Source organism: Pelmatolapia mariae, linkage group LG20 (genome assembly GCF_036321145.2).
Source record: "Pelmatolapia mariae isolate MD_Pm_ZW linkage group LG20, Pm_UMD_F_2, whole genome shotgun sequence".
NCBI classification, from domain to species: domain Eukaryota; kingdom Metazoa; phylum Chordata; class Actinopteri; order Cichliformes; family Cichlidae; genus Pelmatolapia; species Pelmatolapia mariae.
Genome location: NC_086244.1, coordinates 15,169,342 through 15,186,626, shown reverse-complemented (window position 1 = coordinate 15,186,626; position 17,285 = coordinate 15,169,342). Strand labels below are relative to the sequence as shown.

At 38.3% G+C, this 17,285-nt stretch overlaps 1 protein-coding gene across 1 annotated transcript in view; it reads left to right on the top strand.

Moving 5' to 3' along the window:
* The window catches only part of dcc (DCC netrin 1 receptor), a 329,297-nt gene that overhangs the window by 272,527 nt on the left and 39,485 nt on the right, over positions 1-17,285 (top strand). Inside the window, exons 22-25 of the mRNA XM_063465291.1 lie at positions 4,064-4,129; positions 12,095-12,257; positions 13,501-13,724; positions 14,051-14,167. Of these exons, the coding sequence (XP_063321361.1) occupies positions 4,064-4,129; positions 12,095-12,257; positions 13,501-13,724; positions 14,051-14,167 (570 nt within the window). The remainder of the gene's footprint in view (positions 1-4,063; positions 4,130-12,094; positions 12,258-13,500; positions 13,725-14,050; positions 14,168-17,285) is intronic.

Genomic DNA, 17,285 nt, shown 5'->3' with positions numbered 1-17,285 from the left:
CCTCCTTCGTATATCCATGAACCTTCTGTGTATCCCTGTATCTTTTCTACAGAATTTTTCTCCAGCTAGAACTAGAAAAGATTGTAACAAAATGCCAAATTATGTGAGCTATTATTTAAAAGGTAAAATCTTCTAGTTTATGAATATTTGCCTGTTTAGTATGTGGTTAAACACAAATCCTTAAACCTAGATGGGTTGCCCATAAACTGATGTAGGTTAATGGACTGGGCTGTCCTCCAGTCTGACTTTCACCAGATTTCCAGTACTTAGTTCAGTGTAACAGAAACAGAACGGACCTCAGACCCTCTTTGTCCTGGGAATTTTTAGTGCATCTGGACTTAAGTGCAGCGAAGCGCTTTAGGCGTTGGGACTTAGCTCATGTGTCAGGGTGTTAAATGGTGCTGTTTGTCACTGACAGTTGTGTGTATGTGGTATGTGCACATGTACACTCTGTGGTCCCTCTCCATATAAATCAGAGGTGTTGTCAGGGGAGGAGGGAAGATTGATGCCTGGCCCTGTTTCTGTGGACCTTATACTCTGTAAACACATTTACACGCTTTCACTCACACATAGCCATAAATGCACTCGCACTGGCAGACTGAAGAAAAAGAATTGATTAAAGATTTCAAAATCCTACTTTAATGAAAACTGGGTTGTGTAGATTGAAAAACACAAACAATTCCAACATTTTTATATTTCAACAAACTGAAAGTGAGCCCAGCTGCTGCTGCCCGATGGTACGAGAGAAAGAAATCAGCTTTTAAAATGTGACTTTAAGTGAATTTGAGATATGGGGGTCTGTAGCTTCAGTTTCCTGATGGGAGCGACAGTGCTGAGGTTTTGAAAATCTCTTTCATCAGTTTCCAGTCTGTCTTCTCTGGCAGCCCGCGTGATGATCTACTTCCTCTTTAAAGTTTTTCCTTCAGTGCTCTGCATTCACATATTGGCCTCGCCTGCTGCTTTGTAAACTAGGGAAAAGCACAAAAATGACTATTCAGAAACATTTTTCACCAATATAGTGGTCATGCAAATGAGGCAAACTATAAAGGTAACCCATATAAATGTACTGTTAAGTCAACTTCTTCCATCCAGATCCACTTTGGAGCAACACCTAAAATTATATACCCAAAAGAAACCACACTCTTTCTTCATGAACAAAAAATATCTTACCTCAGCAAAAATATCCTAAATTTCCTGACTCAAGCATCGGCAACACAGATAGAACAGGAGGTTTTTTTCATTTTAAATAATTGTCTGTGGCCTTGTCTATACATACCAACTACTCTGTGGAACAGTACACAAAATGCCAGCACTGACTTCCCATTCCATTACTGATAGGGGTGTAACTGGAGATTTTAAAACTGCTGCAGCTCAGAATGCACAGAATACCATTTGTATTGCCCGGTGCATCATGCTAATCAACCATCCTGTGCTGTGGTGGTTAAGGTTATTTTAAGTATAGTTAATTGAAATTAACAAAACATTTTAGTAAACTAAGATAAAAATAAAAACTGGACTTCATAAAAAATAAAGTAATCAAAACTATTTAGTGAACTTGGAAAACAGACACAATAAAACTAAAATACAGAGGAAATATCTGTCAAACACATTTGTATTTTTTTTTTAAATTAATTTTGTAAAGAAAAAAACTAAATCCAACACTGAAACATTTTCAAACAATAAACCTAAACTGAAATTCACTCTGGACACTAACTGAAACTGAACTGAATTAAAACAAAAAGTCAACATAAAAATTAAATCTAATTAGAAAATAATGTCTGCTTACACAATGCTTGTAAGGTAAAGACTGAACTAAATACTAAAATGTCTGTTTATCATGTCTGTGGTCAATGTTTTCAAGTGCTTGTGAGTACAATAGGTTAGCGCCAAGTGTTAATAATGCTAGGGTTGAGCCCCACTCTGATTGCCAGGAAATAGCCAGGTAACTATAGAAAAGTGAAGGTCATGAAATGCCTATGTCAATATCAGTATTGGCATCAACACTAAAAAGTTCCTGTTGGCTCAGCCTTTACTAGATATTCAAACAACAGTTGATTATTTGACAAATTAGTCTTTGAAATATTTTTCCCCACAATGTCGTATAATAATATGAAGAACAACACAAAAATAAGACAAAGAATTGGATGATATAAGCACATGAGCTGTGCGCCTGCATTGCTCTGCCATCATTAGTGAAACTTAGCTGACTGGATTGGCTTTGTAACTGGTAAACACAGAAACTGACTGTGTCCATACACAAATAAAATGCTGTTAGATTATCTTTGTCACTAACTTACACATAATTAAAGTCTTGATTCTATCTAAGCAGTTCAGAATGTGAATACTATTGCATATAGAAGACTGGGTTCAGGATTACCATCTACATTTACAAACTTTGAGGCAGAAACTAAGTCAATAAACTCTCTTTTTACTGGCTGTTTCTGGAGTTTTTAGTGCATCAGCCAGTGAAGGTTACATTCTCTCGTTTTTGTGGATTTCTGTGGCGGATTTGATAGGTTGTTTGATGCAGTTATTTGAGATACATGATTCCCCGAATTCAGAAGGATCCCAGGTTGCGAGAACTTGGTCTCACTGGTTATGACAGTGTCTCCCAGTTAATTGTTTTTTTAATTCTCTGCATATTTGTGAAGACAAGTATTGTCTTTTGAATTTTGTTCTACATTGAAGTGGTAAATAATCATTCCAAAAATTCCTCGATCCAGATCTGGAATGACTCCAAAAGTCAGGACTTATTTACACAGCTCTCAAGACCAGATGGTGTCCTGTTCAAATTTTTCAGAAGGAATTTCATGAGAAATATCTGTCATTTTTTTAACAATGGCAACCCCTTGGCAACATCCGAACCTCCTTGCAATTGCTTTAGTCATTTGCAGATTGCCTTGGTTACCTTTAGTTTCGATGAAAGACTCCAAATTGTCTGCAGATACTTGCTAACTAATCACCGGAAGTGCAACTTTAAAAAAATAGTGACACAAACCAGAAATGAAGAACTTAAAGGTCAACATTTTACATTTCCAGTTTGCGTCACACTCTTCACAGGTTCACTGTTGCTTTGTGAGTACTTGGTAAATGATTGCAGAGAAGTCTGGATAGCAACCAAAACAATCACAAGGAGCTTTTCAAGCTGTGTATACCTCTTTGTGACCAAGACGTATACAGGAAGAGCAAGCAAACACTCACCAGCTGGTTGAGAAATACATATTTACACATCCCTAGTGAAGGGTGATTACCACTGACAAGTCAACTGGTCTGTGTACCTGGAACCTTAACTACTTCTAAGCTGGACCAAGCCCCCCATTAAAAAATGTATTTATATCTTTCCATAACTTTTGCCATCGTCTTAATGAATATATGTAGGTAATAAACAATCCAGCAGAACAGCTCTCTAGCCACTCCTTCATAACACCAACTGCAATGGGCATAAATCCAGGTTTCAGAGTGTAAACTGGCAAGCATAGATAGCAGCATCATTATTTACCCAGAAAGCAAAAAGTTTATAATACAAAATGGCTTCAGGTATAAATCTACTTTGTGTTAGTTAATTAAACTCAATTTCAGAATATCTGTCATGTTAGCACAAAAGTAATAAGAACACACACGCATGGACCTTCTGAAAGACAAAGAAACAAAACAAAAACAAAAATCTAAGCCTCTTCAAATCAAGTTTAAGTGGGTGATTTAAAGCTGCTGGCTTTGCCATTTTGATGATCCAGCCTTGAACCACTTCAATAACCATCTCCAGTTTGTCTGTATTTCGTTACTATGGAAACCATTCTAAACATCCAATCCAGTGTCAGGATCCAGGTGGGTGGATAAAACCCGAGGATTTGGTCTAAATGCACTCTTAGGAGAAACTGCACACACACATACACAGAGAGCACATGTACAACATGACATGTGCCTTAAGACGGCAATTTATTTCCTAAGAAGGGAGCAATCTCTCTGTCAGATTCAGGTGTTCCATCCACAAAATTACTCTGAGCCCATTTTCTCTTCATTTATCCCTTTTCCTTAGTGATACTCCTTCTTTCTCGCCTTTCAGGTCGAGGAGGAGAACACGCCTACTGGCCGCCTGACACCAACCCGATTGACAGGAGCAGCATCAACGGTAACAGAAACTCATCTTCTGCATCTTCTGCTGAGTCTGTCAGAAAGCAGAATTACTTTTAGGTTCATTATTTTGCTCGATACAACAATGAGACTGAATCTCCTGAGAGCTGAGCTGGCTGTGTGTGCGTGTCTGTTGTGATACTCTTGCAGCATCATCAGCTCATCACAGCCGCTCAACTGATTCCTCTAATCACTCGACTCAGTCATGTCTAAACTTACTTTAATAAGTCGCTCTGTCCTGACAAGGAGCTCCAGCTCGCTGATTTACAGTCGGTGAGCATCGCTTCCTGTTCGCCGTCGCATCGCCCGTGGCAGGAAAATTTAATTAGATTCACTATCTCACCATCAATCAGTGTTTCTATAAAGTGGAGGAAAATAATCATCTTTATGGACAAACAGGATTAAAAGAGTGGGGTGGCATATAAATCTTCAGCTTGTAGTTTTTAATATAATGACAACAACAGCAGCGTTATTGGACTGATTTGACACAGAGAAGGAAAGGATAGTTGCCTTTCATTTCTAATTAAAAACAGTACAACTAACAATATTAAACATATGAATTATTTATATTCCTTGACTCTAACACTCTAATATGGAATACAGCTGTTTGTCTGTACTTCTAATATTGTTAATGATATAATTAATATTTTCATCCTGTCATGGTTTTTGCTTTCCCCAGAAAGTTCTCCTACTCCTCACCTAGCAGAACTATGAAACGTGCAAACAGGAAAAAAAGAACATTTGTCTTTGAAACACTGAAATTAGCTCTCGTGAACATTGTCATGGTTGCAGTGGTAGCTTGATTTGCACTTTTCACTTTTGACTAATACTCAGCAATAGTCAGTGTTCAAGAACATGTTGACATCTTCCGTCTAGCATTCTGCTAAAGACCAAAGCAAACACAAGGAATTCTCTGGTGCAGCACCTGTTTTGTGACCGATTCCTTAGCGGCAGGCAACAAACTTCAACAGCTCGCTAGCCGATCAAAGAACATACATTTGTCCATAGCGACTGGAGGTTGCCAAGGGGTTAAAAGACGGTCTGTAAATAACTCAGGCCTTTCATGTAGCCAAAATAATAGAATAGCAAAGACAGCACTAATTTTGTCAGATAGCTATGTTGTTACAAAATTAGGACCTCAGCAGTGAAAACGAGCATGTTGATGTTGATAGAAAAGCTTTATTTCAAAATTAGCTGTATTAAAATACGAATGCTTACACTGAAAAGGTGGGGATTTTTATGTTGTTGTGAGGACACTGCATTTAGAAGCAAAAGTAATCCATCTGTTCCACACATACCAGGAGAGCACAATATGCAGCAGGGCTGGTCACAGAATGTGGAGCTTGATGTTAAGTGCAAAAGTGTACTTCACACACCAGACGTCTGAGTTTTGGCAACCTTACAAATATACTACTGTTAAAATCAGCGGGACAGTCTGGTTCAGCCCAGCTCGCCATGTTTAAACCACTTTAAATACCACTTTTAAAACCCCTGGGAGAGTTTGGACTCCACCGGAGAGCATTTAGACCCGGCTAATCCAGCACCTGTGTAGTAGCAGCTGTGCATGACAGGAGAGCTGAATGCTGGAAGTCAAAATCATCTTTTTAGGGTTTTGTGCTGCTTGGTCAACTATTGTTTGAAATTAAACACATAGAGAGATTTTTTTCCCCACTGCACACAATCGTTATGTTTAATACAAGGTGACTCATACTCATACCAAGAACAATAATTATGTCTAAAGTGAATGTACTCATGCAAACTGCATAATTAATGCCACTTCTACTAATGCATATAAAAATACTATATTTGCTGTAAACTATACTACTATTGCAGCTAATAATGCTGAAACCACTATAAAAGCTAAAGCTTTGGCTGATGATATAAACCATGGTCATAATCATAACTGTCCTCTCCCGTTTCTGCTGGAGAAAGACTGTTACTCCTCCTCCACTGGTAGGTCAGAGGTCAGGGTCTATATCTGGTCTCACTGGAGCACTGTCGGGCAGCGTGTGTGCTTGTGTATATCTGAAGATGGACTCTGACATTTTGTCAGCGCAGTTGCTGCTGCTGCTCCCGGAGGAGATCATAAATCTGTCCTCTTTGACCTCCGTTCCCCTCTGGCTTTATTGCGGGTCAGGCAGGTCGCAGCCTCGTTCATCAGCTCAACGCTATTTCATCTTTAACGTGGTGTCGTCGTTTATGTCGCAGAGCTTCCTCTCACTTGAAAAATGAGCTTGAGAAGAGTCACCTCAGATTCTTTTCATTGGGCCACAGCTCTGTAGGTCTGACGGCTTCTGTGCAGAGGTGAACCGATCCCGTCTGATGTTCTTGCCTCAACCAGGCAAAGACCTTCAGCACTGCCACTCATTCACTAAAGTTCCTCAGTTTTCTCTTCATATCTCTTGGGAAGTAGATGCTGGCAGTTGTTGTGAGAGGTCCATACCTCTCCACTCACAGCGCCAAGCTATTAAAGTTAAAAATATCTCAGTTTTAAGTGAAGGGAAACAGCATCTCAAGAGTTTTAATCAAAAACATTAACTTCTTCATCTTTTATAACCCCCTGTAGCTTCACTTAAGTAGCTCAGAAATGTTCACAGACATTTTCTCTCTGCTGGTCAGAAAAATGTCTTTCATGTTTATACATTAATGGAAAGCACTGCATATTAAGTTTATATTCCTAAACTGAGAGATTAACATATTTGCTAATATGATGACAATACTGAAAAACTAAACACATCAAATTGTTGGCAAAAGTGTTGGATTTGCAGATGTATAAACCAAAGTATTGGATAAAAAGATTTGTAATGTGGACTGTGCCCCACACAAAGTTATTTCTGTCCATGTCTTTGTATGAGGTCAATCCATTAACTGCTGAGATGTTGCAGTTTATTTACAGCATGTGGTTTCCATAGGAGCCTCCAAAAGAACCGTCCACGTGATACAGGTTTTACATTAACATCAACCCTTAATTAAATACTAAGGAGGCTTCAGTAGCACATAATTGGACTGTATGATAGTACTGAGTTTATCTCTCTGCTGAGAGAGTTGTTTCTCTGAAGTTTTTTAATACTCATTTACTGGATTTTAAAACTTAACAAATAAAAAAAAAACTGCTTGTTCATGAACAGTGGCAGGAACATAGTAAAAGTAGGACAAAATGTTATCCAGTATGATGTCATTGTGACTGACAGTGATGTTCAGATTAAAGCATCATTGATGTGTATACTCTGGTTTCTCTACAGAGATTTTTTTCCCCCTGGGGTGGACCTTTTCTTTGATTTGTCCCTTCGGTGCTACAGTGCTTTATGCTCCAGTCTACAAAGAATAAACTATAAGCTATAAAATAAAATTAGTCGGAATCACGCTGCATTTTGATGTCTTTGTTTGCATTGTCATCTTTGTAACTGCTCAGTTTTGTTTCCCTGCTGGATTTCTGGGCTTTGCAAGGATTTCTGTGCTCTCCATCGCCCTTGTGTTGATTTGTTGGTGTCGTTGTGGCTTTAAACTGACTCAGCTGGCGAGAGTTTGTGATTTATTCTACACAGTTTCTCTGAGCTTCTGGGCCTGTGCTACTTTGCTGAAGGGCATCTCAGTAGAGGTTGTTACTACTCTTGTTATCATCAGTAACATACATTTTGCTCGCGGGTCAGTTTTGACTTCCTGTCAGTTGCTGCTATTGTCGCATCTTTTTGTTATTTAAAATTACGGATTCTTTTTCTACTTTATACTCAATAAAACTGTAATTTATTGTAAAAAAAAATATTAATTTGATGAAACACATTTTTGCCATGACCTTTCTTAATCTAAAAAGCTTTTTTAAGATGAAATTTAACAAGGTGCCAATAAGCGGATGAGCAGAAGACTACCATTCGACTAAGTAAAATCAAATTTTTGTCTCCACGGTTACCTTTAGTTAACATCAGATGACACAGTCCTTTACATAAAACATCCAAGGACTTTTTCAAGAGTTTTAAACCTCCTGTACATGTTGTCATTAATGTATAAATAGGAACAAGAAAAACATTAATGGTATTCTGTACAAACTAATCTGTTCTGTCATGTAGCTATATAGCTACATGTGTATGCAGTGATACAATGCACACAAGTTATTTAACTTGTGGGATCAAGGTATTTTTCTCACGGGCATGTCATTGCGGGAACAAGTTGTTTCTCTTGTGAGAAAAATTTCATTATATTGAAGGAACTTGTGGAAAAAGATGTTTTATCTCTTGGTCGAACTAAATTGCTTATCTTGCGGGAACAACATGTTCATATTGTTGGAACAAGTATTTTGTTCTTTGTTTAACTTGTGGGAACAATTGTTTTAAATATTTATCCAGCTTGTGGGAATGAGTGTTTAACCAAGTAATTGGCGAATGCATTAGCATAACAGGAAAAGACCTGAAAGTTACCTGAAGTTTAGCCAACTTGTTCCCACAATATAAACATCTTTGTACGCCCAGGATCTATAAAATATTTTAAGTTAGCAAGTGACTCCTACTGATTTCAGTTCTGTTTTTCATGCTAGAGTAGCATGAATTTAATTATGTGACATTCTGAGGTGTAAATCAGACCTAATTAGCTGAGTTCTCTCCATTTTATGGTCGCTGAGTTCATCTGAAGTGGGTGGATAAGTGCTAAAGAAACAGAACTGCACCACCTCTGCACAAAAAGCAAATGCTGATTAACAGGTGATGAAGGAGGGTAGGTAAATGACTTGATTTAAATCATTTTTACCTACACTTTCACATGTTTAACTTGTCACTTGTGAACAACAAGTGACAAGCAATCAACGTGTGCACAGTGTGAGTGAGGTGAAGGTAGTGTCATCAATAACAGGACTTTCAGGACTTTGTAGGTCTGCTATTTTTTCATTTGATCTTTTGGACTTTTTATTCTCAGATGTTGTTTTTAGTTAGTTTTAATCACCAGAACTTCTTAGTTTGGACTTAAATGCACATTTTTCACACAAAACGCTAGAAGGACAGAGACAGATCCTGGTCAGTAAAGGATTGAGATCACGCTGCCTGTATATAATCCATGCATGTAACCGTGACATTAACCATTGGTTTCTGGACTTTACATTTTGAAGCCTCAACGTTAGCGTTTCTGCAGCCACCACATTTGATTTTAGGAGCCAGATGTGACCACATGTGGATAATAAAATCAAGCACCAATCTATCACTTAATGCTAGCAAGCGTCTAATACATGTTTGTGGTAGACAGTAGAAATTCTACAATTTTACTCATAAAAATTGAAGCATAATCTTCCTTGATAGCCTGCACCACACAGGAAAACATTATATTTGGCAGGCAGATCGATTAAAATACTCTAAAAGGCGCAAACACTACACATGAATTCGCTATTGCCCTCTGTACAGCACGATTGTACAGCTGTTAGGTCAATACTGTCCATAAAAATGTACGTGCTTTTATCCATCCATGGAACGTGAGCATTTTAACATGGGAGGCTGTGATGACTGACTCACTTTTGGAACCAGCGTCACGTGGCCACTCGAAGATCTGCAGTTTTCAGACCTGAAGGTTGACGCTTTGTTCAAAAAAGAAGTTGAACTGTCATCACTTGTTCTGGTGACATCAAAGGTTGAACTTAGTATATTTTAATTACCCCATAACCTTTGCTCTCGCAAAACAATGAAAGCAGAAACTGCGTCAGCTAAAGCTCAGAATTCTGTTTGAAATTAAATAAAGAATTTAAAAAGAAAAAAAAGGAAGAAAGATGATGAAATTGTACTTTAAAAAGGAAAAGAAGGTGGTGTTGTGGCTTCTGTGCTGTGGCCGTAAGCTTTGATGGATTGTGGTTTTCATTGAGAGAGACAAGCAAATGGAGAGAGAAGGTGAAAGAGGAAAAGTGCCCTGCTATCTCTTTTCCTTTGTCTTTCTCTTTGTCTCATATGCACACATTTCTCTTGATATTTTGTTCATCCATCTTCTCCCTTTCTTTTTCTTTCATTCTCTCTCCCCTCTCAGTCATTTTATTGTCTCTCCATTCCTGCGTTTTCCTTTCCTCTTCTTTTTCCACCTCCCTCTTTAACACACTTCCCTCGCCTCTGCATTTGGACTTCATGCCCCTTATGTGTTTCCTATTTTCTCCCTCTCTCTGCTCCAAGGTCGAGTTAATGAATGACAGAGCGTGTCATCAATTCCCCTCTTTCCCTTTACACCTGTCATACACTCATACACACACTGTGTATTGATCGGTAAAGCAGCAACAGCAGCAGCTTTGTGTTTTCAGTCCAGTCAAACCACTGTGGGGTTCTTCTTATTCCTTTGTCTCAATTTTGGGTATCATGGAATAACATATACTGGTTACACAACTAAAACAGATATAGAAATGTGACTGTGGAGCAGTTAAATGTAGCAATTTGCCTAAAATTTGTTATGGTATATCAACTTATAGTATGGTTACCCTTCCTGTTCTGCTTTCCACATGATATTATGAAAAAGGTAAAACCAAATTTAAATTTCAGTAAAATTCAATCTTCTTCAAATAGAAAAAGTTAAATGATTCAGTTTTATTATCATGTTTATCTTCTTATGATAATGTAGAAATGCACTATAAAATATTTTATAGTGCATAGAGTACTCACAATAACCCTGGGCATTGACCACAATAATGACTATTAAAATAATGTGAACTGTATCGTATCATGCGCCATCTTACTTAGAAAGTAAGATGGCGCATGATACGAAAAGAAAGTGATGCACTAACTAACTTATTACCTCATAGATCTTAAATTTTTATAATTTGGTTGATCTTAACACTGTCCTGAAAATGTCCAGAGCACTGTGTTCAGAAGTAAAGCATGAACTCCGAATAGACGACATATAACAGTCGTGTGAAAGGTCCTATAAAGTATTAAGTATACCCCATGATTCAATAGCTTTAGAACCATTTTCAGCAACAATCAGCTCAAATAATTGTTTTCTTGATGACTTTATTAGTCTCTCACATTGTTGAGGAGTAATTGTGGATCAGTCTTCTTCACAACGTTGCTTCAGTTCTTTGAGGCAAACGTCTCCACTTTGGGCTCGTCTGCCAAAGCGCATTCCTCCAGAAATCTTGTGCTTTATTCAAATTAGAACCTTACAAACCTAAGCTGTGCTGCCATCTTCTCCTCAGCTAAAAAACGCATTCTCCTCGTAAGCCTTCCAGACGAGTCATACTTGTTCAGTCTTTTTGTAATTATACTGTCACCATGTGACCTTAGGTTGAATTAAATTGAATTGAATTAAATTGTAAATAATCTTTCTCATTGGAGAATGATGGACGTCAAATGAACCTTCTCTGAATAGAGCAATAATTGCTTCTCTAACACACACCTGAATGCTCCTGACCAGCAAACTGCCAAAACATCTGAATTTATATAGGTGCTGAGACTTGCTGGTGATCAGTTAATGCATTTGATTAGCAGCACCTGACTGTTACCCTAACCTTATGGAAGCAGTGACTGTGCTTTCACGGGAGTTCATAGAGTTCTGTGAAAACTTTTTTTTTCATATTAAAGCACCTTGAGGCAGCTGTTATTGTGGGTTTATATAAATAAACTGAATTGAATATAACTGTGTCATCAGCAATCATCAAAATGTATGAAACAATTTTTGTCTTTTCTTTTCTTTCTTTTCTTTTCTTGGGTTTTTTTGGTGAAATTTAGTTAGTTTAATAGATCTAATGAGCAAAAGAAAAAGCATTAACAATTTGCCTGAGATATTACAGTATACAGTATACATAATTTATTGTTGCAGTTTTAATGTTGGCTATATCAAGCATTTTAGGTGAAGGTTTCAGGAAAATGTTTGTTATACATAATGAATTCACAGTAAAAATGGCATAAACTTTATAAACTGATGTCATTTTATTATATTCATTTTGAATATACAGATTTCAGTGTGTATTTATTCATGTTTCTAACTTCTGCCTCTCTTCTTGTATTTATTCCAGAGTCTCCAATTGGTCAGATGCGTCCCCCTCACGGCAGCGTCACCCCTCAGAAGAACAGCAACCTCCTGGTCATCATTGTGGTTTCTGTGGGAGCCATCACTGTGGTCGTGGTTGTCATCGTGGCCCTCATCTGCACACGGCGCTCCTCCGCCCAGCAGAGGAAGTAAGATGTTTCATTCATCTGTGTGATGGCAATAAACGGCTGTCACTGTAATGAGGCAGATGGTTAATGAGCTGCCCTGCATGTCTTGTTTTTTTCACAGAGATTTACTCTGAAATTAATGTCCCTGCCAGCTCACACAGGTCTGAATATATGTACCAAATCACAAATAACCCAGCCAGCAAAAACCTCAGCTAGACTTCTCCATGTAGACTTTATCGTCCCAGGAAATGTCAGTTCATCAGGTTTTAACATTATTTCATTGTAGTTTGTTTTGTCATGGTTTTCTTTTTATAAACACGCTCAAGAGGTTTTATTTACTCTTTCAAAACCACCTGTTAGAAGTCAAATCACGCAGATGACTTTTGTAACAGCAGGAATGGCAATTATGCCTTTAAACTCGACTTCTAGCCTCCTTGAACCGATTTGTAAGAAATGCGACAGAAAAGCCGCAACTGTGTTCACAGTGCATCCTCAGTGCATTTCCATCCTCCAAATCAATATGTCTTTCATTGTGGGTGCATCAGTGATGGTCGACCACTGCAGGCACCAAGATTGCTTGGGAGAAGAATACCCTGTTTAGCCCACTGCTACAGAGACAGAACTTCAGATAAGCAAAAAATAATGAATGGATGAACAGTTTCAGTCTAGTTTGTGTTCATGAAATTGCAATTTTTAGTATTTTTCTCAGTTTTAGTCAAAATGATTATTTATATAGTTCATGAAATTACACTTGGTATCATATAATCCACTAATAAAGTGGATTCATTTCATCTTCCTACCTTCAATCCACCTTTATTGTAATCCTGTTCATGACATCATATGGTGGATATGAGAGCTTAACATCCTGCAAATTAAAAAAACAAAAACAACAAAACATCTTTAATGATTTGAAACAAAAGTACAGAATACAAGTAGAAATGATGTTTTGGTTCAGAGAGTTTCTGTATAATTCCATTTATAATGTCAGTATAATTTCATAATTCTCCCCTCCACATTTCAGTGAGCATAATCTTGTTTCATAATCTTCAAGAGTTCGAGGCAGTTCAAGACATTATGCCAAATTTCGTTTGAATTCATACTGTTTTATGATCCAGATGATCAGATTTGAGTACAGCTACAGGTGGAGAATTCACAGCCCTCTCCACCCCCACAGTGCTTTCATTTAGTGGAAATAAACGATGATGGATGGAGTGGTTTCTTCTCCTGACCCTCCTCCCTGGTGCATTTCTCATCCTCTGTGCAGGAAGAGAGCAAGTCACAGTGCCAGTAAGAGGAAGGGCAGCCAGAAGGACCTGCGGCCTCCGGACCTCTGGATCCACCACGAGGAGATGGAGATGAAGAACATGGAGAAAGCTCCCAGCATCGCACCGTCTGGCCACGATTCACCAATCCAGTCTTGCCAGGACCTCCCCCAGGTGGCACACAGCCAATCAGAGAGCCAGATGGGGAGCAAAAGCAGCCATTCAGGTATAGCACTGATTCTCATTTACCAATCAATTTAGTATATAATGTGTATAGCAAAGCTTCATTTAGTTACACTCATATTTTTTATGTGTTTAATTAGATTTAATCTTATAGTTTCTCTTTATTTTACATCATTACGTTTAAGATAAATGGGTTATGAATCTTGGTTTAATTAGCTGTGTAAACAGGCCTAATTAATAATGATAAAAACACAAAAGTATCAAATAAAGATCTTTTCCAAGTGGAAAATGGAACGCTAAACCTAAATCCTAATCCAAGGAAATGAAGATGTCTGAATCCCTGATTGGGTTTTGATTGTGATGTTCCAGGAGCAGATGCTGATGAGGTTTCCAGCAGTATCTCCACTTTGGAGCGTTCTCTGGCTGCCAGGAGAGGAACTCGAAGCAAAATGATGATTCCCATGGACTCGCAGCCGAGCAACACACGTAAGTAACGCAACAGAATATATGGATATTGCTACTGTGAAGCTAAGCTTTCATATATGAAGTACTATTTTGAAGCATTTTGGCCTCTGACATGGGTTTGTTTGTTTGTATGTTTTGTTTTTTATAGCTAGAAATGCTAACTTGGTTAGCAAGCTGGATCCTAATAACTGCACAGGTGAAACACATATGTTGCTAATAAAAAACTAAACTTCTCGGACAGTCTGCTCATGCAGTTAACTTTACCAGAAACCATTTTATTTGTCAGATAATTGCATTAAGGATGCTCCATAAGGCACTAAAGGCCCAGTTCAGTTCATCCAATTAGTCTAATTGAATTGTTGGAATCACAGACTGTATATAAATAATGAACGTAGCTTCTGGGAGATCACCCCCTGGTTTGTTGTAAAGCTTCAAATGCATCTCACCCTCATCTGAGGCTTTTTTTCACTCAATGAACATACCCTGCTTTATTCTAATTTTTTACTTTAATTAGGACCTTAATTTACAAAATAAACTTTGTGTTTTCTTCAATAAGACTCATAACTAGTGGTTGGGAACACACACTCATCACAAAAGTGTTTATTGAGGTCAGAGAGCACCAGAGCTGAGAGTTATTTTCTATCAGAATTCTTAATAGCCCGAAGTGTGTTTTCCAACCACAGGAGTCGCCCTCCAGTAGACATCTGGAAGACTGTGGGTTTAAGACACTTTTGCAGTGGATTCACAATCATTTAAGCTCTTGTATTTATCATGATCGTTTAGAGCTCAAAGCATTGCCTCTCGATCGCTCTCCTTCTTGGTCATGCAGCCCTCGCAGCCTGGAGGTTTGTTGCGGCTCATTGTCCTGCTGAAAACAAACAGTGTTCCCAGGGATGGTGTGAGCATTGTATCACCATATGCTTCACAGCAGGAACCTCCTTTACTACATCTCACAAACACATAAAACCAAAGTTCCTATCAGACCAAAGCCCTGATTTCCACTGCTCTGATGTCTATTCCTTTTCTCCCTTCTTCCAAATAGTTCTCTTCTTCTGCATATCATTGCCATTCTGTAGTTCAGCTATGATGGCCTGATTCTCACAGTCAAACTAAGAGTGTTTGATCTTTGAAAGAGCAACTAAATTCCTTTTAAGGAGGATGGAGGGATGGTAGTGGCATAATTCAGATGACTTTTACCCAGGAGACATGAGTTTGAGATCCATGCGGGACTCTTTTTCTTTATTGCATAGTTTTCTATTCTTTTTGGTTGCTTTTTTCTAGGTTAGTAGTCCACCAGAGATTTTATATGCACTTATTCACACAACTGCAAAAGCCCTGATGCTTTGGTTACTTTCTGTTCATTGGTGATGTGCAATGAGTGATTATTATTGATATGAATTATTTTATGGGCTAAAAACTCCCCCAAGGTACTGGATTTGATGGACAGCATTACAAAATTCTCTCTCTTGTTGCAACTAAGCTCTGACTCGGATCCATCGGTAAATTGATTGTCATCATCCAGTGTGAAACTTTTGTATGTCTTGGGCAACACAAACTTTTAGCCTTCTCCTTTCCTGAGAAGTGGTTCAGCTCTAAGTTTACCAAATTGGGTCACCTATAAATTCATTTATCTTCTGATGGTGGGGTCAGGTTTGTTCTACCTTGTGGTGCTTTAGTCCTTATCCACCTTATCTAGTTGCTACAATTTGTTTTAAGGTTCATGGAGCTCGCCCTTGAAACCTGACAATATAGCCATTATTTTATTATAATAAAGCTTCTGTGCTTCTACTAAGAATATGAGAATTTTGACACTATTACTTGGTTTTGATGCCATCATTTCTTTTACTGCCAGACACTTAATTTTCAGTCAGAGTGGCTGGTAGTTGTGAAATAGTACATACAGAAGAGCACTGAATTTGTTCATAGTTGCTAGGAAAATGTAGAACGCTAACACACAAACCCAGTGACCAATCAGTCAGTGACCTTTTCTCCAAAGCAACTCAGGTAGTCAGTAATGACTAATTTGAGTAGGGTGACTTGTCAAGACTGCACCACAGTAAAGTGACCAGCTTCAGTTAACCTGAAACTAGCAGTGAGTAGCTAAACATCAGTTAGCTAGCCTACATTAACTGAGGTAGTAATTGTTCTTCATTTCTCAAGGTTACGGGTTAAATAACAGTTGCTATTTTAAATATCAGAAAAAATATGGAAAATCACTTTCCTGAAAATTGCTGAAGCTCACACATGCATTCTTATTTCTTTCTAAAGCTAGTGAGATATAATTTTTCTTCTTTTATCATATTGGGCAACCCAGGTATAAAGTCACATTTGATGGAAAATCTGTGACTGAAAATTTCAAAATCATTTATAATTAGAGAGCTCTACAGTTTCTCAGATTAACTTGGGAGCATACTGAACTGAACGTATTTTACATTATGCTTAATATACGTCATTGCTCTTTCTATTGGTGCTTGAGCTTTCACATGGTGCCTCCAGATGATGTCTCCAGTGGTCAGTTGCCTTAGGGTGATGATGATGATGATGATGATGATGATGGTGATAGTCAGAGAGTTCATCTTTCTTCGACTTTCCAACTTTCTTTGGGAGGTTTAGATGTAAAAAGTCTTTCAGGCAAAGGCAAAAGTAAAGTTAAAGAGAGAGGCGCTCACACTTGCACCAACTTTCTCACACTGATAATTAGCCTGTTCATTCCCTCAGAACGACTCAGAGGACAGAGTGGGGGGGAGATCTGAGGACATGCCAGTGACGAGGGGATGAGCCTGGGAAAGACAAAATGAGGAAGGAGAGGCAAGCAGCGAAAAACTCGAAGAGAGTTGGCAAGATGAAGCGGGAAAAAAGGAATGTTGCTGTGAATCCTCAAAGATTCGGTTTACAGTGTGGGACTCCAGCAGTGGCTCTGATCAGATCACATGAGGGGTTTCACATCAGACAGAAGAGCAGCTTCAGTCAGTCAACACGGCTGTGACTGTAAAAGTTTTACCGAAGACATGATTGCATTTGTACTTTTCTTTGTCACTCACACTGATTAATGAGTACTGAGCCATTAAATTCAGTGTTCTACAACCACCTAATGGAGTCTGGTGAAGTTAAACAGCAGTTTACGGTTGGCTGGTGAGCA